At 39.7% G+C, this 19,933-nt stretch overlaps 1 protein-coding gene across 4 annotated transcripts in view; it reads left to right on the top strand.

Annotated features, from left to right (window-relative positions):
* The window catches only part of MAP2K6 (mitogen-activated protein kinase kinase 6), a 131,635-nt gene extending 116,444 nt beyond the window's left edge, over nucleotides 1–15,191 (top strand). For 2 of the 4 annotated variants that reach the window (XM_003276083.4, XM_030827680.1), the window contains exons 11-12: nucleotides 6,607–6,652; nucleotides 12,161–15,190. In XM_003276083.4, the coding sequence (XP_003276131.1) occupies nucleotides 6,607–6,652; nucleotides 12,161–12,238 (124 nt within the window). In that variant the 3' untranslated portion in view covers nucleotides 12,239–15,190. Of the gene's footprint in view, nucleotides 1–4,246; nucleotides 4,554–6,606; nucleotides 6,653–12,160 lie in introns of those variants that run through there. The other 2 variants (XM_030827679.1, XM_030827678.1) reach the window with 2 other exon arrangements.
* The last annotated feature ends 4,742 nt before the right edge of the window (nucleotides 15,192–19,933 follow it).

Below are 19,933 nucleotides of genomic sequence, written 5' to 3'. Positions count from 1 at the left end.
GATGGTCTCGATCTCCTGACCTCGTGATCCACCCGCTTTGGCCTCCCAAAGTGCTGGGATTACAGGCGTGAGCCACCACGCCCGGCCGATTTTTCTAATTTTAATGTATGCACACATGTGGAAGTTCCAGATACCAGCATCATTGCTCTTCATATAATGACTGCCCTGTGCCTTCTCTCTCCTTGTAACACCCATGGTGCCTTCATGGCTGCCTGCAAAGATATCCCCTTCTCTCTTGTTTTCTCTTAATTTTAGTCCCTACCACAGTTCATTAATTAAAAAATTTTGAGCCGTAGACATGTCCCAGCTTTCCTGAAACTGTTAATTCTATTAATACTGTTTGCTCGGTGTCATTTCATTTCTACTCAAGTAAGTCAGTTTGTCTTATATCTGGGTATATTAAAAATAATACCCTGTCTCTACTAAAAATACAAAAAATTAGCCGGGCATGGTGGCGGGCGCCTGTAGTCCCAGCTACTCGGAGAGGCTGAGGCAGGAGAATGGCATGAACCCAGGAGGCGGAGCTTGCAGTGAGCCAAGATCGCGCCACTGCACTCCAGCCTGGGTGACAGAGCGAGACTCCATCTCAAAAAAAAAAAAAAAAAAAAAAAAGATAAATTTTCCTTCCTCAAAGTGTCAGTATTATAGTTCTGGTAGAATGCTATGCTTAAGAATATCAATTGTCTAAAATAGTCATTTTGTTGGTATGGGAATTAAGAAGTAGAAGGGAATCGTTAATTCTGAATTTTATGGGCCTTCTTACTTATCCTCAGTTTGACTTTTTCAGCATGCAAGCTCTCCTATTTCAGATCCCAGGTCAATAATTTTTTTGCCTGCCACAAACCACCGATATATTTTCTTTGATATCCCTTAAGCACGAACATTATTTTTCAACTGGGTTGAAAAAGTCATCTTATACTCAAAAAGTAGCACTGATTTCCTTTTAGAGTTTATGACTGGCCTAGAACTTTATGGAAGCAATTTTATTTTTCATACATATATTAATATATGGGTACATACCTCCGTCCATTAGCAATCTAGTGATTTTACTTGTTTGATTACCGAAAGCTTGAGGTTTGATCTGGAGCTTGATGGAAAGAATGGAAAAGTGACTGTTAACAGAAGAGTACCTCTTCTACCTCTTCATGAACAGAGGGCTATTCCCTGTGCACGTAACTCCCCTTTATCAGCTATTCTTTTATTTTTCTCATGAATAAAGCTTATTATTGAGACATATCTTCATTAAAGGACCTTTTTTTTTCGTGATCTCCATGTTTTTTATATTTTTATTACATAGGCTATGGTCCTCCCAGACTTCCCCAACTCTGTGTCCTATAGTGGGGAAGGGAGACTACGGATTTGGAAAGTGAAATATTTAATCTCAAATTTCAAGATAGATACATCTATGTTTTTATTGCCTACATCTGTCTTTGGTATGTAGAAAAAGAACACATTACCCACAGCCTAGGTAACTGTCAGAGTATTTGTGAACTTGTGTATCCTACCTAAGCATTCGATGTCACAAAGCTACTAGGTATCATACACCTGCACCCAAGGAATCAACTTGGCATGATGCCATCACCATGTTGCTAGGTACCATAATTCTGTATCCAGGGAATTGACTTGGTAGCCACTCTTGTCTGGCCCATCAGTACTGATCACTGCTTGTTAGTTGACAGTAAATCGCTTGGTTTGTGGGGTGAAGTAGAAAAGCTCTTACAGGCTATCATCACCACACCCAAAGTTAGACCTCGAGTCCAGAGTTCCAGTTTTTGCATTTCTTTTGCAGTATCATCTGACAATGTTATCTTGAAGGAGAAAGAAGAATTAACCATATGAACATAAAGGAAAAAAGCAAACCCACAATGGTTTCTTACAAGCCCTTCTTTTCTGTATTTATTTTGAGATAGGACTACAGAATGAGATTTTCTTCCTCTTTTTCCTATATATCTCTTTCTTATCATAGGGGTTTTAAGGAGTTCTTGGGTTGGGTTGTGTTGACCATGTCAGCCTTGTTTTGGGATTCATCACAGAGAAGTCTAATAGAGAAGTCTTGCTTTCTAGTCCTGCAGAAGGCTTAACAAACGAGTTCGCAAAAGATTGGAATCTTAGCCAGTTTACACTTTTCATCATAAACTCTTCCTATAGGTTCACAGAAGGAAGTCACTGGAAATCAACTGCTGAGTGCCAAATCAGCTGGACTTCCCTTTGGCTTTTTCTCTAGGCCTATTTAAGAAGCTGTGGGCCCAACTGACCAGTCTGATGGCATATTGAAGGGTAGTGGAGGCCCACTCAAGCATCGTTATTGTCTGACTCAGAGAAACTAGCATAAAACACAGGCAGTCAAATACAGTCTCCTACTTGCGTAGGAAGGACAGTAAAAAGAGGCACTAGATGTTTATTTAGCTTTTGACAAATGTATGTCTTGAAAGGCGCAATGTGTTTTTATTCTGTGGATGTACCAAATAGCCCTTCTTGGAAATGATCGGGGGAATTCAAATAGGCAGAAATCCTCTGGTCAGCACAAACTACAAGCTAGCAATTCTCAAGACAGCATGAGCTGTTTTTTAGTGTCAGCTATGGTCAGAAGCGTGTGTTGTGGCATTTGGAAAAGGAATTAGGGCAGTTAGCTAATTGCACGCTTGAAAATGACAAGCTCTTTGAAAATTCAAGTCTGATTCCAGTTCAAAAAGAAATTGGTGTTGCTTTGAACTCCAAAGTTGTTATTGTATACTGAATTTCAAGTACTTCCTACTAAACATGGAAAATTTGCTTTCCCCCCCAGCCTTATCCTGAGTATTTTGCTATTCTTAGCCCATGTTTTGAAGTGTTCTTGATTTAAAAGATAGAGAGAATGGGTTATATCAGTTACATTAATTTAATAAACAGCCTTGCTTTGCGGTGTAAGTATTTTCCGTTTATATTCTGCAGTAGTGTTTGGGGTAGATTGTGAGCTTTCTAATCAGGGGCCATGAGTCAAGGAATAGCCAATTGGCCAGTAGTTTTGGAGGTTTCAGGAATCTTTAACACTTTATGATGGATCACCTAGGGTACTTTACCCATATTTTCTTTATACAGAGTTAACAAAAATCTGGAGATTTTTTTTTTTCTTTTTTGATACAGTCTCACCGTTGCCCAGGCTGGAGTACAGTGGTGCAACCTCAGCTCACTGCAACCTCTGCCTCTCGGGTTCAAGTGATTCTTGTGCCTCAGCCTCCCTAGTAACTGGGATTACAGGCTCCTGCCACCATGCTCAGCTAATTTTTGTATTTTTAGTAGAGTTGGGGTTTCACCAGGTTGGCCAGGCTGGTCTTGAACTCCTGACCTCAAGTGAGCTCAATTGATCCACCTGTCTCACCCTCCCAAAGTGTTGGGATTACAGGCATGAGCCACTGCACCTGGCCGAGAAATCTTTATAAGCTGTTCCAGAAGTGAAAAGATAAGATATTCTGACTCAAAATCAGTATTTTAAAAAATACAGCATTTTAAAAAATACAGCATTTAAAAAAATACAGCATTTAAAAAAATACAGTATTTTAAAAAATGGAGGCCGGGCACGGTGGCTCACGCTTGTAATCCCAGCACTTTGGGAGGCCGAGGCGGGCGGATCACGAGGTCAGGAGATCGAGATCATGGTGAAACCCCATCTCTACTAAAAATACAAAAAAATTAGCCGGGCGTGATGGTGGGCGCCTGTAGTCCCAGCTACTCGGAGAGGCTGAGGCAGGAGAATGGCGTGAACCCGGGAGGCGGAGCTTGCAGTGAGCCGAGATTGTGCCACTGCACTCCAGCCTGGGCGACAGAGCGAGACTCCGTCTCAAAAAAAAAAAAAAAAAAAAAAAATGGAGATGCTTAAGCTCATCTATCTGTTGGAAAGAGACAGTCATTTTATCTTTTCTGCTAAATATAAAGTAAAAAAATCAGCACATTTTTACATTTGAGAAACAAGCTTTTCTTCCTGACACTGCCTTGGTTCTGTTGTTGACCGATGAAAGCTAGTAACGGAGTGGGCCTGGGTCCTCAATGAGAATGTTCCAGATGCAATGCAGAGTTTAAGGTCTAAATAGAGACATCCAGAGTCAACCATCTGAATATTGAGTGTGGATTTAATGTTGTGCTTGTGCTTTTTGTTATTTACTTAGCGTGTTACATTGTTCCAACGATAGAGAAGAATTTCTGGTTTTTGATTTGCTTTGAACAATAGTGGGAAATTCAGGGCTTCTAGCCTGTTTGTTTTTTTTACCAGGGTCTGTGTGCAAGTCAGCAACGCTCCTGGGATCACATTGCTGCTTCTGTGTTTCTTTCTAGGTAAACTAGCTCTTGAACTTAGAAAGAAACACTTGCTTCCTGGGGTTGAGGGTTGAGGGTAGGAGACGGTTGTGGTGAGAATGTGCTTAAAGACAGACAAACCAGCTGGAGATGGTCCTTTTAAGTGAAGGGGAGAGGAAGCTGCAACAAGGAGGGGCCACCTATTACACATAGCACAGCGTTTCTTAATCTCTGCACTAATGACATTTTGGGCTAGAGTGTTCTTTGTTGTGGGGGATTGCCCAGTGCATTATAGGATGTTTAGCAACATCCCTGGCCTCTACCTATTAGATGCCAGTAACACCCTGCCACCAGATGTAACAACCAAAAATGCCTCCTGACATTTTCCATATATCCCCTGGGAGCAAAATGACCTCCAGCTGAGAACCACCCACTTGGACTCTCAGCATCTAGGTACCTACAAAACCATCAGTGGGAGTTACACAGACTCATTCATTTCACTCAGCACACATTCCCATATCAATCGGACTTTGCCAGCTGTTAATTCCTCTTTCTAATGTGCTCTTATTTTTATCCTCAGTTGAGATGAAACTTTCTCTCATAGGTTGTCTGGTCACTGAGGTCACTAGGTCCTAGGTCTGCCCTCAGTTCCAGGTTGAAACTTCTGTCCTCACATCTACCCGTAGCCTGTCTCAGGTTCCCTGGCTTCCACCCACAGCATTGCCTGGAACAAACTGGTAGGCTGATTTTAAGTTGTTTTGGTTCAAAAACTTTCTCTCTCTCTGTTTTTTTTTTTTTTTTTTTTTTTAATTTTATTTCGTTTTAAACCACAGTTTCTCGAAGTGCCTGAACTACTTCGCTCTCTCATGGTTCTGTATCTTACCCTGTCATGCTTAGCTTCAGAGGGTGAGGCAGAGCTCACGTCACACGTACTAGGTCTCATTTGCTCAGAATGATCCATTAGCTCAAATCCCAGCAACCTAATAATCAGTTACATTTTGATTCCTCCAAATCCAGGCAAAATTCCTTTCCATTCCAATGCCAGGCAAAGCTCCTTTCCATTCATGTATGATTTTGTGGTCCATTGGGCACAGGAGTCTGTAGGTTGCCTTGCAAATCATAGTTTTCAAAATCATCATTTTCTGCATTCTGTAACCTGGGATTCCAACTCCAAGTAAATTGTTTCTTTTCTTTTCTTTCTTTCTTTCTTTTTTTTTCATTTTAAGGCCAGAGTTGGATAGAGGATAGGGATGGGCTGATAATGGGATGATGGGTTGGTCTCTTCATCTTACAGTTTTATTACTGTTAAATAATAAGTAACAGCACTTATTGCCTCCAGTATCAAATATTATTAAATGTCTGTGTCAACGGAGAGCAGAATAACCAGAAGTCACCTGACAACAGCACATGACCATAAAGTATTTCTAACAAGAATAATTGCTGTCACTGAGCGCGCTCTCTCTTTTATCAGCTGTCGTAAACAGGTCTTATTACCTTTGTCATAAACAAGTAGTATTACCTTAGAAATGTTATGGGGGGTTGGGCACAGTGGCTCACACCTGTACTCCCAACTCTTTGGGAAGCTGAGGCAGGTGGATCACTTGAGCCTAAGACTTCGAGACCAGCCTGGGCAACATGGTGAAATCCTGCCTCTACAAAAAATACAAAAATTAGCCAGGCATGGTGGCACGTGCCTGTAATCCCAGCTACTCAGGAGGCTGAGGCAGGAAGATCACCTGAGCCTAGGGAGGTGGAGGCTGCCGTTAGCCGAGATTGCATGCCCCTGCACCCCAGCCTGGGCAACAGAGCCAGCCCCTGTCTCAAGGAAAAGAAAATTAATATTAGGGGTTTATTGCTTCTATCTCAGGCAGGTTTCGTTAGGACTATATAAAAGCAAATTATGCATTCATGGGAAACAGAAGCAAAAAGAACCAGGTACCTGACAGTGAAGAAGTAACAAATGGCAATGTAAGAAACACTTGCCAATTTCTTTGTCTGTGGAAATGGCATTAAAAGCTGCTTTGAAGGAAAGTAGATATTTTTGAAATACAATGGCTGTAGATCAGAAAAATTAGTGTGTATGTCATTGGTAAAGTATCAGAAGGAAAGTGCACACACACACACACACACACAACTATTTTTCCCATTAAGGCACAACCAGGGTGATTTAAAACATAATACATAAGCGTTACAGAAGAGGAAAGTTAAGGTAGGAGGCTGTGTTTTCAATACGCTTTTAAAGCTGATTATGTTTAGTGTTCTACAGGTTCTGAAATCCTTGTCTAATGAAAATATATATGGCTTCTAGATTTTAATGATTAATTTTTTTTCTTTAAGCTTAAAGAAGAATTCCAAAGAACGGCCTACATACCCAGAGCTAATGGTGAGTATTGTTAGCAATATAAACATGACTATACTAATAGCTATAAAAGGCAAAGTCACTAAGACCTAAATTATCATCACATCACAATATTGGAAGAGTTGGTTCATTGAGACATCAGTGACAGGACTTGAACTCCAGGAAAGAGAGTTAAAGAGTTCATCCTACATCCTTCTTAAATACAGGTTGGGACCTGTCACTATTCTTAGTAGTTTTTTTCCAGGCTAATAAACCTGTCATGATACAGAGCAAATTATGTATATACAATTTATATTTTTGAATTTAAAAGATATGAGAATCCTCATATTACTAAGAGAAAATTAAGGAAAGTATGATTTAAGAGATTTCAATAATGAGGAAAACTTAAATGCTATTTGACTGATCAATTTTTGATCAAATATCTGGGCTAAATTAGATGAACAACTTTTTGGTGGGTAGCTAGGGAGGAAAAAAAATTTTTGCTTTTTGTTTTCACTTTGGTGGAAAAAAGTAAGACAAAGCATTATTAGTTTAAATTATACTCCCTCAGCATTCACAGTTTATCACTTGCTGTGTCTATAAAAAGCAAGAGTGAAGAAAGTAAGACTTAGCATTGTTGTATTAAAATAACGTTTCTTAAATTGTGGTAACTATAGGCAGGACACGGTGGCTGTTCATGCCTGTAATCCCAGCACTCTGGGAGGCCGAGTTGGGCAGATTGCTTGAGCCCAGGAGTTGGAGCCCAACCTGGGCAACATGATGAAACCCCACCTCTACAAAAAGTACAAAAAATTAGCCGGGCATGGTGGCATTTGCCTGTAGCCCAGCTACTCATGAGGCCGAGGTGGCAGGATCACTTGAGCCCGGGAAGTTAAGGCTGCAGTGAGCCGTGATTGTGCCACTGAATTCCAGCCTGGGCAACAGAGTGAGACCCTGTCTCAAAGAAAAACAAACAAACAAACAAAACTCTGATAACTACAATTCTAAGCTAATTACTAATGATTCTAAGCTAAATACAAATGGCAAGGACCTAAACTTGGCAATGCTTTGATTTATCTAAGTATATGTTGAATGTAGGAGAAACACATTTTTGAGGGGGAGAAATATATAAAATTCAGACTCTTTGCTAATTTATGTTAACTCCCAGATTTGTTTCAATTATCAAGGTTTTCATTTTAGCGGGGGAAAGAAGAGTTACGTTCATGCACAATTTCAAAAGCAATAAAACACTGACACCCTTTCTTACTGGAACACAGTCAGTCATGAGGCATTAAATGCTTGCTCCTCTGCTATCCCAGCCACAAGCCCTGCTGTCTTCAAGACCAACTCAGGGCATGTCTTAGAAGCATGGATTCCTAGTGTCAAATGCTGTGGTGAGGTGGCTTAGATATGAGGAAGCACAGCTTGGAAATGTCAAGTCAGGAAGAGTTATAGAAAGCTGATCAGGAAGATGCATGATAGTTACAGCCAATCACGTAGGTTTTCACGTCTGTTGCCTACACTTTGATTGAAGATTGAACCATTTTGCAACTGGATGAATTGGAGATGAGACCATCTCCTTGGGCCTCCATTGGGTCCATTAAAAGGCAGCCCCTGGTGCTCAGCACTCTACCATCTTGATTCAACTAAAACTCACAGTTAAAGAAGGAAATATGAGTAATGTTTGAGAAAATCCTAGCATAGTACATGTTTAAGTTGAATATTTTCTTCCTTATTATTTTTTAATAGCCAGTCAAAGGCTTTTTTGGTTCTGTTTACTCTTTTTTAATGTGCTTATGCACCCGCTAGGGCATTTTAAAATTAATTTCACATAAAATACAGTAGATATAGAGTTATTCTTGTAGGATACTATGGAGCCTGTAATCCTATTTTACTTATTTATATTTTAATTTTTATTTTTTAGAGATGGAGTCTCATTGTGTTGCCCAGGCTGGTCTCGAATTCCTGGGCTGAAACAATCCCCCTGCCTGGGCCCCCCAAGTAGCTGGGACTACAAGTGTGCACCTGTATTCCTATTCTAAAGTTGCCATGTTTTGTAACTGTTTGGATAAGAAGAATATTTTCTATATATTTCCGGCTACTTTTTCTTCTTCCAAATGGTTTTGGATCAGAAATTTCACTGAAACACGCTTGAGAAAAAGAATGCTTAATATACATGGGCAGCTGATGTCAAATTCTACATTTGCAATATGTTCTAACCCTGTGATATTTTATGGCCTACATATATATTAATGTTATAAAATCATGTCAGTTCCCCTTTTCTTCTTACAGCATTAGTCTTTGTGGTACTGGAAATGGACTTGCCTTTTAAGACTATAACTGTTCCCTGCTTTCCTGTGGAGTTGAGGTTTTCAAATGGAAAATCTGAGTCCAAACTCCCTGACTTTAGCATTGGGAAAACACTTGCTGAGAGGCAATTGTTTAGATTTTAGGAGCTGGTGAGGAAGTATGAAGGAAAAAAATAATCCTTTTTCCAGGTGAAGGACAATTTAATTAAGGCCTTAACCTAGACATGTCCCTCTTATAGAAATTCCAAATGTTTCTCTCCCTAACACGGATTGAAGGGTGTGCATTCTTTAAGATCATGTCATTTGCTTGTTCTCTCAAATGTCACTGGGGAGTATGACTCAGTAGAATTTGTTCTTCTAAAGTAGGTAGCAGCCAACGATTTCTGTAAAGGACTAAATAGTAAGTATTTTAGTCTTTGTAGGCTATACAGTTGCTGTTTACAATGGCTCAATTCAGTGTTGCAATGTGAAAGCAGCCATATCCAATGTGTTAAAAAAAAAATGGGGTGTGTGTGGCTGTGTTCCAATAAAACTTTATTTAAAAAAACAGGCAGTGGGCTGAATTTGGCCTCTGGGTCATAGGTAGCTGATCCCTGCCCTAGATGATAATCACCAGAAAAGATAACCAGTTCATTCAAGTGATTGCCCAGTGAAATAATTATGTTCTCCAATTATCTTAGGAAGTTCTAGGTTGAATTGTATGTTAAACAAAGATGCCTGACCCATTCAAAACCATAGTCTTAAGGGATGAGGTGCTATGCATGGGACAGGGAGACCTGCTGGTGACTGTAGCTTGTCTCTGTATTCCTCACCGTATGTTCATGGATCTCCATGTTTTCTTCAGGCACATCAGTGAGCCTAAATGGTATAAAGGCCTCCCTTCTTGTCTCCCCGGCTCCTCTTTTAAACCCAGCCTGGGACTATAGTCTGAGTATTATTCATAGTCCCTCATTTGCCCATTTCCTGGTTGCTGCCCTTGCTAATCTTAATCCATTGCTTATAGGAGGGACTGGATTCCCTCTTAACCTTTTACAGCCTCAAAACCCACACAAGAAGGCAAGTCACACTTTCCATTTGTCATGCCTACCCGTTTTCCTCCCCCGTGTCCTTCTGGCTCTCATAGCATTTTCTCAACCTGGGAATAAATGGAAAGATGCCTAGGGATTTTCTTTTTTTTTTATTAAAGACTTCAAGTCAGATTATTTAATTCATTTGCAGACTCAGGCAACATCTACTGAGCTAATAGCCACTAGCAGAACAAAAGGCAAGGTGGGGCTGGCAGGTGTTGGAAGCAGTCACCAAGATAATCTGAGGTTTGGCATGTCCTGTTTTGATAGTAAAAAGCTTTTAAGTACATTAAAAGATTTCCAAATGTCCAGAGGATGTGGGAAAGCTAATAAGCATGATGGTAGAGTCCTTGGTAAGTGTGCTGTGTATGTGGTTACTAATCAGAAGTATGGCTGCTATTTAGTTTTTGAGGGAGGTCAGGAGGAAGGACCTGGCACTCAGAGCTTCAGTTCATTTCATGAGTGTAAGGATCCGAGCCAACACCCAACCTGTGTCCTCAGATGGACAAAGGGAGAAAATCTCTTTTCCATTTTCTGAGTCATGATACTTAATCGTGACCAGCTACCTTCTTTGGGGTTTTTATTTCTTTGTTCCTTTCCCATTTGCATTGTTTCCTAGAATTTCCATGAGTGGGAACTCAGTTTTCCACGGAGCTGACTCATCCAACCCTCCGCTGTCAGGTTTAAAACAAATATAATTAGAAAACCTACAGCTGGGCAACATAAAGGTTGTAAACTAAACTCCCTAAAGTCAGGGGAAACAGAGTGAGTCACTTATGTGTCTGGATGTAAAAATGCTTACATTTAGCTACTCAACTGGTCATTGAAAATAGTACTACCAGGCAGTCAAGGAAGTGAGCAGGGGAGGTGAGACACGTGGGACTAAGTTCTACCTGTAGGAATTATCCTTTTTGGGTAGGTTTGGTTGGTTCTATTTCCACCGTAAGAACTGTGGCTCATGACCTGATGTATCTTTCTAAGTAGAGGTGGCAGCTTCCACTGTGAGAGCCGGGCACTTATTGTAACAAAATTGAGCAATCTGGGGAGAATTGTTCTAGTGCAGAGAAAATGGCTTCCTGTTCAGAATTGTTTTGAAATGCATGGCCTCTTGAATCACATACCATGCTTGTTCCCCTAGCAAAGCATAAGACTTGTTATGTTTTTAGAGTTTACTTGATCTGAGCTGTGAAGATAGAGACTCTTCTTTTCCCTTTTCAATCCTTAACCTCCGAGTTCGGTTTTCTCTGCACATAACTAGAGTTTGGCAGTCTACATTATTTTTCAGATGGATGAACTCTTCACCAGGAGAGACATAAATATAACTCGTGGCTTGGCAAATGGCTTTAACTGTTTTAGTCTAAACCAATTCTCCAACGTCAAGGGCGAGGGCTACCTTCCTTGCACATTTACTATTCAACAAAATTGGCTTCTCATTCCATCGTCTTTTTCCTGAGAAATAAAAGTGCATACTGCTGGCCGGGCATGCTGGCACACACCTGCAATCCCAGCACTTTGAGAGGCTGAGGCTGGCAGATCATAAGGTCAGGAGATCAAGACCATCCTGGCTAACACAGTGAAACCCTGTCTCTACTAAAAATATAAAAAATTAGCCAGGCATGGTGGCATGCACCTGTAGTCCCAGCTACTTGGGAGGCTGAGGCAGGAGAATCACCGGAACCCGGGAGGCAGAGTTTGCAGTGAGCCAAGATCACACCACTGCACTCCAGCCTGGGCAATAGAGCGAGACTCCATCTCAAAAAAAAAAAAAAGTGCATACACCTATGAATTGTCTTGTTATCTTACTACTGTATTAGCCTAAAATGACCTTGTGGGGCCCAGGGCTATTTGTAAATCAGAGTTTGGGTTGTTTTTTGTCAATCTTTGTATTTTGCTCCAGATGAGACTTATGTAGCATAATTACACTTTTTTTTTTAAATTTAAAGAATATAGTGGAAACCTAGAGATATCAAGATGGAAAGAGTGACAACTAAGAGATATCTTTAAAATGTTTGCATCACTAGATGTGTGCTTGATTTTGGAAAGGGTAGGAAAAGCCCAGTCTAGCTCTGATAGGGATACTTAATCCCTGTACCAAGCAGATCTATTCACTTGCTAATCTCATATATTGATTGTCAGTGAGAGATATTAATACCATGTTTTTTCTTTTTCTTTTCTAGCAACATCCATTTTTCACCCTACATGAATCCAAAGGAACAGATGTGGCATCTTTTGTAAAACTGATTCTTGGAGACTAAAAAGCAATGGACTTAATTGGTTGACCCTACTGTGGATTGGTGGGTTTCGGGGTGAAGCAAGTTTACTACAGCATCAATAGAAAGTCATCTTTGAGATAATTTAACCCTGCCTCTCAGAGGGTTTTCTCCCAATTTTCTTTTTAATCCCCCTCTTAAGGGGGCCTTGGAATCTATAGTATAGAATGAACTGTCTAGATGGATGAATTATGATAAAGGCTTAGGACTTCAAAAGGTGATTAAATATTTAATGATGTGTCATATGAGTCCTCAAGCTTCTCAGACTTCTCTTATTCTTTACAAAATGAATGCATTGGCCCTGACAAAAAGGTGCTACAGTAGTGATGAAATTATAAGTAGATTTGTAGTTTGTCCCATTTATTATTTTAATATTTATGTTTAAGTGCTTGGTTGAAAAGATTCCATTTTATACAAGAAGGGAGATTCAAAAAAAAAAAAAGACAAGGTTGGGTTAGCAATATTTATAGGGCTTTTATTTTTTAAGTTCAATTGTGTCTGTGGTCCAGAAGAAATTATTTAATATGCATCTTTGAGAATATTATAAAAATATCAAAAAGGAGCTCTTCTTGTGAAATGTCTGTTCCAGCTGTTGTGACTGCTGCCATTTTTGCAAACATCTGCCCAATCCTGGGTGATCACCACATCTTTTAGGGGAAGTGGCAAGATGCTCTGGTCATATTCTTTTTCCCAACTTTGGAAAACATAAAAATCACTCATATCACAGCTCAAAGGGTAAAACATTTGGTTCTCCCAACACTTGTGGTATAGTATTAGTGGAAAGTGATTCGTAATATGATTTTATATCCACCTACCTATTCATCTACCTGTGTGTGTGTGTGTGTGTGTTTGTGTGTCTATTTGGCAATTCACAAGTCCTGCCAAGTGGTTTCTATGAGCATCTCTGTTTGGTAAGGAGGACATTTGTCAGTTTTGAGGGGGAGATGTGTTAAACCACAGAAAAAAATGGTGCCTTCTTCTGCGTTTGTCCCTCCTGCCATGTGTAAGTTCTAAGGATTGCCTTTGTAGTTAATGTAGTCTTTGGCTTTGTTTGTTTTCTTGTTCAGTTAAGCAGCCTTACTATTCATAGAAGGGCTAGAATAGGAGAAAATTAAAGGTAGTGAGTAATTCTTTGATAAGATGAGGAAATAATGGGAAAGGTTGAATTAATGCCTAGGCATGGACTACCAGATGACCACAAGTTGAGTTGAGGCCGCATCTTTCTTCAGCAGTGTGCAATAGCTGGCTCCTCTATAGCAGACGAGCTTCATTGGGAGCTCCTAGCAAGTTGACTAAACAGCAAAAGTTCTTTCTCATGGCTAAATATACCCACAGGTTCTATGATTTGTAGCTCTAGGTTTCTTGATGATCAAGGAGTGAAGTAATTGACAGGGAAAACATAGACCTATGATGAATAACCAGGAAGCATTGCTTTTGGACAAGGAAGGACAGAGGAATTTGATTTTAAAAAGAAGAAGAAAAAACCTTACGTTTTCTTTCTTGGCCTCACGTTCAATATGGAGAGGATTGCTTCCCTGAATCCTCTCTTCCTTCCCCTTTTAGATTTTGAAGTGCAATCATATATTTTTCTCTGTTTGCATTTTTTCCTCCTTGTTCTTGACAAGGAGGAGTTGCTCCTGCCCAGAATCAGTGTGACACTTCCGAACACTTCTTCATATTCAGTTCCAAGTTATATCTGTTTGATTAAACATGAGTTTCTTCTGCTCTGAAGCTACCTCTGTCCTCATTTTATTCTAGCCAGAAAAGGAGTATCACCCGAGTGATTATGGCTGTTCACTTCCCCATCTATCTTCCTAAATCTGGAAGTTCTTCTCTTTGAGATCAAGAGAAAAATTACAATTGTATTCCTTACTTTATTCACCCATCTATGAAAACAGGAAGCAATAGGAAAAAAAATCCAGTTACTCCATTTTAGCTTTTGATGAACGATGTAAAGCAAATTGTCTCTCTGGTCTAGGTCCGATTACTCTTACCTGTTTTTCCACTTTGAGACATTCTAAACAAAATGTGTAACTTCTCATACGTACGCCTCTCCCATCTGTGAACCTAGGCCAAACTTGCAAAAACAATCATATTAATAGTAGGGTAGAGAAAAAGTTAGTCTATGCTTCTCAACCCTGGTGCACATTGGAACCATCTGGGAGCTGTGAACACTGTCGCTGCCAGTGTTCCAGCCACCAGAGATTTGGATTTAACTGGTGGGGCCTAGGAATCGGTGTTTTTTTGTTTTTTGTTTTGTTTTGTTTTTTACACACCTTCGTGTGATTCTGATATGAAGCTGGGTTCAGAACACTGATCTAGTACCTTCTAAAGAGAACTGACTTAAATTTACTTTCTTTTGAACATTTGCAGGGAGTAACATGCCATTGCAGAGAGTAACAACAACAGGTCCTATTTCTTTCCCTGTCCTCATCAGTGGAAATCTCTTTTTCACTATGAGCGAAGGCATGTTCCTGGGATACTGATAGGAAGTTTAGAACACCTTTTCCCCAGAGAAGCAATATTTTGCACTGTTATTAAATGTCTTATACGCTAATGTCAAAAGAATGACCTGATAGCCTCACGAGACTAAATTTTAGAGCATGGTTTTGTTTTTGGAAAACTGTGTTGTAAGTGCCAATCAACCAACTTTTGAAAAAGTCAAGATACCTAAACTATATATAAATTGGGAGTATGCTGTACGTATAGACTTACATATAAAGACATCTGTATTCACGGATGACCCTCAAAATAGTTAATGCCCCACCAGCGTAGACCATCTGAATATCAGCCCTGTCTACACCTATCAATGTATTACAAAATCAGTATAGCTCTACAAAAGAGATCATGCTTATTTCCCCAGGTGTATTTGATTTTGTATCATATAATTGTCCGTGTTATAATTTTTGAAAATGTTGATTAAAATAGCCATTTTTTTGATATTACTGGTTTAAGAGGTGTGCCAGAAAAGGAATATGTGTAACTTTTAAGACTATTACCCTATGTTTGTACGTATCAATGAATATTGCCCACCAGAATAGCCACTTTGAGAGGCTACATATTTATATAAATAATGCTATTAAATTATTTTTGCCACTTCTCTTTCAGAAAAGGCTTTAGAATCCACTCCCTCCTCTGAGATGTGTGTCATCATTTGAGAATTATTACTTAGGTTTTGTTGTTGTTTGTTTTGCTTTTTACAAAAATCCTTACCAGGTGTTTCCCTCTTTGATTTACCTGCCTTGTTTATCAGATTTAGCACAAAGTTCTGTTTGATAATTTCTAGAAGTTAAATCTTCCCTCAGAGCTGGAGTTTTAGCATCATTGAATCTTTGTAAAACACCATGTCATGGGCTCTGGAGATAATTTCAAATGAAGATTTCCACACCCCGCCCCCTACCCCTGCCCAAAGTGCATGGTTTTTTTTTATTTATAATTTTTTTGAGATGGAGTCTTGCTCTGTCACCCAGCCTGGAGTGCAGTGGCACAATCTCGGCTCGCTACAAGCTCCGCCTCCCGGGTTCACGCCATTCTCCTGCCTCAGCCTCTCCGAGTAGCTGGGACTACAGGCGCCCGCCACCACGCCTGGCTAATTTTTTGTATTTTTTAGTAGAGACGGGGTTTCACTGTGGTCTCGATCTCCTGACCTCGTGATCCGCCTGCCTCGGCCTCCCAAAGTGCTGGGATTACAAGCGTGAGCCACCGTGCCCGGCCGTGAATGATTATTTTTAAGCAGAGTCATTCTTCCACCAGAATAAGTGTAATCTCCCAAAATGACTACTTTGAAGGAGATAGAACCCACATAAAGGTATATGTTTGTTGATAAAATATCAGGTAGTCACGGATTTTGCACGTGAAAGTCACCTATTTTCTATGATTGAAGGTCCTGATGTGGGGGAATAATCTATTTTTTCTAAAGACTGTGTTTGGTCACACTGATTTAATCAGAACAAATGGGTTAAATAAGCAGCTTTTATCACAGTTAAGCCATCTGAAATGGAAACGAGTATGTATGGGCATGGCTTGAAATTGTTTGTATTTTACAGTTCTTGTATATCCTTCAAGCCTAACAAAAAATTGTATGTGCCAGAGATTCCTAAACTTTCTGTGTTCAGGGTGCCATTAGTTGTCTTAGTAATTTTTTTTATGGTGCCCAAGGCCAAAATATATACTTAATAGTTCAGTGTTTTAAGTAATTAGGTCCCAACAGCTTAATAATAGCAGTTTGCACAGTGTCCTGCATATGTCACTATATTTCCCTTAAAAATTTCCAACATTGGCTGAGCACGGTGACTCACGCCTGTAATCCCAGCACTTTGGGAGGCTGAAGCGGGTGGATCACCTCAGGTCAGGAATTTGAGACCAGCCTGATCAACATGATGAAACCCCGTTTCTGCTAAAAATACAAAATTAGCTGAGTGTGGTAGCACATGCCTGTAATCCCAGCTACTCAGGTGGCTGAGGCAGGAGAATTGCTTGAACCCGGGAGGCAGAGGTTGCAGTGAGCCAACATCGTGTCATTGCACTCCAGCCTGGGCAACAAGAGCGAAACTTCATCTCAAAAAAAAAAAAAAAAAAATTACAACATCTTGCTTAGCCTGTGTGTGTTCTGTGGTGCCTTGGGATATCTCAGTACATAATTTGGGGACCACAGATAACTATTATGCCAATGTTTGCACTGCCTGCTGTTGGTGACCCTCAAAATGAAATTCTTGGCCACTCGACTCTCCACATTATTTCACTCTTTGTTTTGTTATGATTAGTATTGTTCTTGCTTGCCATTGGCTAATTCATTTTTTAACTGCAACCCTACTCTTCTTTGCTGTTCATCAGTCCTGCAGTGCCATAGTGTCTTAGTCTAGAAAAATGCAATACTCATAAGCCCCAGCATTGGAGGAGGCTGGTGCTAAGATGGACAGGGTTCCTGATTTCTCCCATTGAACTTGTTTAGTGTCTTGGGAATTATAATCTCAAAGGAGGCAGAGAGGGGTTAATGTTGCATAGTTTATCACTAAAATGTCTTTGTTGACCAAGGGGCTTTATTAGTTATGCTCAGAGAAACGATTCTGTTTCTCTTAAAAGTGTCTAACAAAACACTTGTTTCTTTGGCCTGAAAGGACAATGGATACCTAGTTCCTAATTTCCTACCCAAATGCTGTTTTGGCTGTGTTACTCCCTCTGCCCTCGAAGGTAAGATTTGTATATTTACAAAATTTATTGGAGCTGGTAGTCAGATCTAGTAAAATGAATTAAATGTCTATTGCGCTGGGATTTTGCCTTCTTAACATCTATCTATGACTTGAAGAGGGATTTGTTGGCTCAAAGGATCTTCTGCTTTTAATCAATTAGCAAGTGAAAAGGTGTTCGAATAAATGTCAACTTCATAGGACTTTTTTTTTAACTTTTCAAATGGAAGGTGCAGTTTTCAATTAGACCTCTGAAAATTTACATAGTCAGATGGAAAAATGCCAGAGTAAAATCTAGGAAGAAGGAGCTACCAGACCCGATAGAATAGAAAGAAAGCTATTTTATTCTAGGAGGTCTATGTTCCTCTTGTGTTTGAGTGGCTCTAGCGCTGTTAAATGTGCTGACAACTAAAGATGCTCTTTGGGGTTTTTTTTGGCTTTAATTTGGGTACTATGGATTCTTTTGGGAATCTGTTGAAAGCTAGGACCTTCTCCCTAGGAAAATTTACATTGTATATGAAACACATAATTTTGCAAACTTTTTTTGGTTGTTGTTGGGAGGGGGTTGCAGTTTATATACTCCACAGGGTTAGTAGCTCTGTTCTGTAGAATATTAACTGTGACATTCTAGACCAGGGTTGGCAAACTTTTTCTGTATAGGACCAGATAGTAAATATTTTTGGCTTTGTGTTTTATACCATCTCTGTCACAGTTACTCAACTCTGCTGTTGTATCATGAAAACATCTATAAACAGTACACAAATGAATGAGCCTGGTGGCTGTGTTCCAATAAAACTTTATTTACAAACCAAGCAATGGGCCAAATTTGGCCCACAGGCCGTGGTTTGCCAACACCAGTCTTAGAGCATTAAATATAAAACTCTAATTGATTAACTAGATGTGTAGAGCTCTTCCATTTTAGTGACTATTGAGCTCAGCTGCTGTTGAGGCAGATTAGGAAAATGGACATAGGAAACTGGATTCAGAAAGGATGAGGACTGTTTAGTCCCATGAAAGGTGCTTGTTAATGTCCTCAGGTAAGTATGAATTGTTCTGGAAGCTGATAGAACAATTTTCTTCAGATCAAACTGAAGTACTTACTTTTTCCATTTCTATGCAATCACCAACATAATTTACTTCAATTTGGAAATAAATGTCACAGTTCTCTTAGTTGTTAACTGTATCCTTGGCTTAGGTTATTTGCATTTTCTTTCTTTCTTTCTGTAGTGTGGTTTATACACAAGAGAATCACGAACCCAGACACTAGTCAATCTCTCTATTCCCTGACCTGTACTGAGATTGGGGAATTTGGGAGGTCAGACTTACCTCAAACGTAGAAGAAGGCAGATAGAGTTCTTAACTTTTTCCAACTCATCCACCTCAATTATCTGTTCACATTTTAAGGAAGTAGGAAAGAGTAGTTTGTAGTCACAAAATTTGTCCTCAGGTGTTCTGAAAGCTCCCTGTTCTCACTGCGACAGAAGACTCAGGCCTACCCATTTTGTGCTGTCCCACAAAAGTGGGAGGAGTACTTCTCTTTTTTTAATCATCAGTAAATTTCAATTTTAAGGGGCCTATGCAAAATGCCTCCTTTCTGATGCGATTTTCTTGGGTTGCTGGCCCTAGTTGAATTTATGGGCCCTGTAGCCTCTAGTGGAAGGTCCTGTCTTCCCTATAGAACTAGAACAGCTATGTAATTTGCTTCACCCTCTGTTAGGACTTGCACCCTCTTTGCCATACAGAATGCTATAAAAATGACAGTCTGCCAGTGACCGAAGCTTTCTCATTTTTTTTTTCTTCCAGAACAATAGCACACATCTTGGTTAAAGCTATAGTCTCTTTATTATTCAGAAACATTCTTTTTCCTGCTGCACCATTAGACAAACATACCTTATGCTTAGAATGATACTTGGAAACTCCTTAACAGGGCATATTGAAGTATTTGATCTGGCAATTTACCTAAAAGAATGTTTTTCTCTTCACCTAGGGAAATAAAACCCGAATTCCAGAGTCTTCAAAATGAAATTATCCTCCCAGGGGAAGCACATTGCCACCAAATACATCACTCACTACCTGTTCCTGGTGACTACATAGAAGATGTGTTATTTTTCTGAGGTTTAAAAGTCACTGTTTACAGCTATGCAAATATCATTGTACTATTACAGATTTTTCTAATGAAGTAGTTTGAAATCAAGACTTTAGTGGAAGGTAATCTTTTCAGTTTCTGACCCAAATTCCTTTTTCAAGCAAAACTCCTCTGAGAGCCTCTTTGCTATAGAGGTGATGAAGGCACTTGCTAGTCTAAGCAGAAACATAAAGTAAAAAACTTCGTAGTAGGGAATTTTTGTTGGTAAGAAATCAGTATCATCTTGTAACACAGACATGTGTTAATAGAACTTAAAAATATTCAGCCTAATTCCTTGGGACTTTCAGTATCTTGACATCACTTGTATTATCATTTGAACTTGGACATTGAGCCCTTTATTTTTGAGAG

This window comes from Nomascus leucogenys, chromosome 14 (assembly GCF_006542625.1).
Source record: "Nomascus leucogenys isolate Asia chromosome 14, Asia_NLE_v1, whole genome shotgun sequence".
In the NCBI taxonomy this organism is placed as follows: domain Eukaryota; kingdom Metazoa; phylum Chordata; class Mammalia; order Primates; family Hylobatidae; genus Nomascus; species Nomascus leucogenys.
The sequence above is the reverse complement of the archived record's forward strand: the minus strand, read 5'-3'. Positions and strand labels throughout refer to the sequence as shown.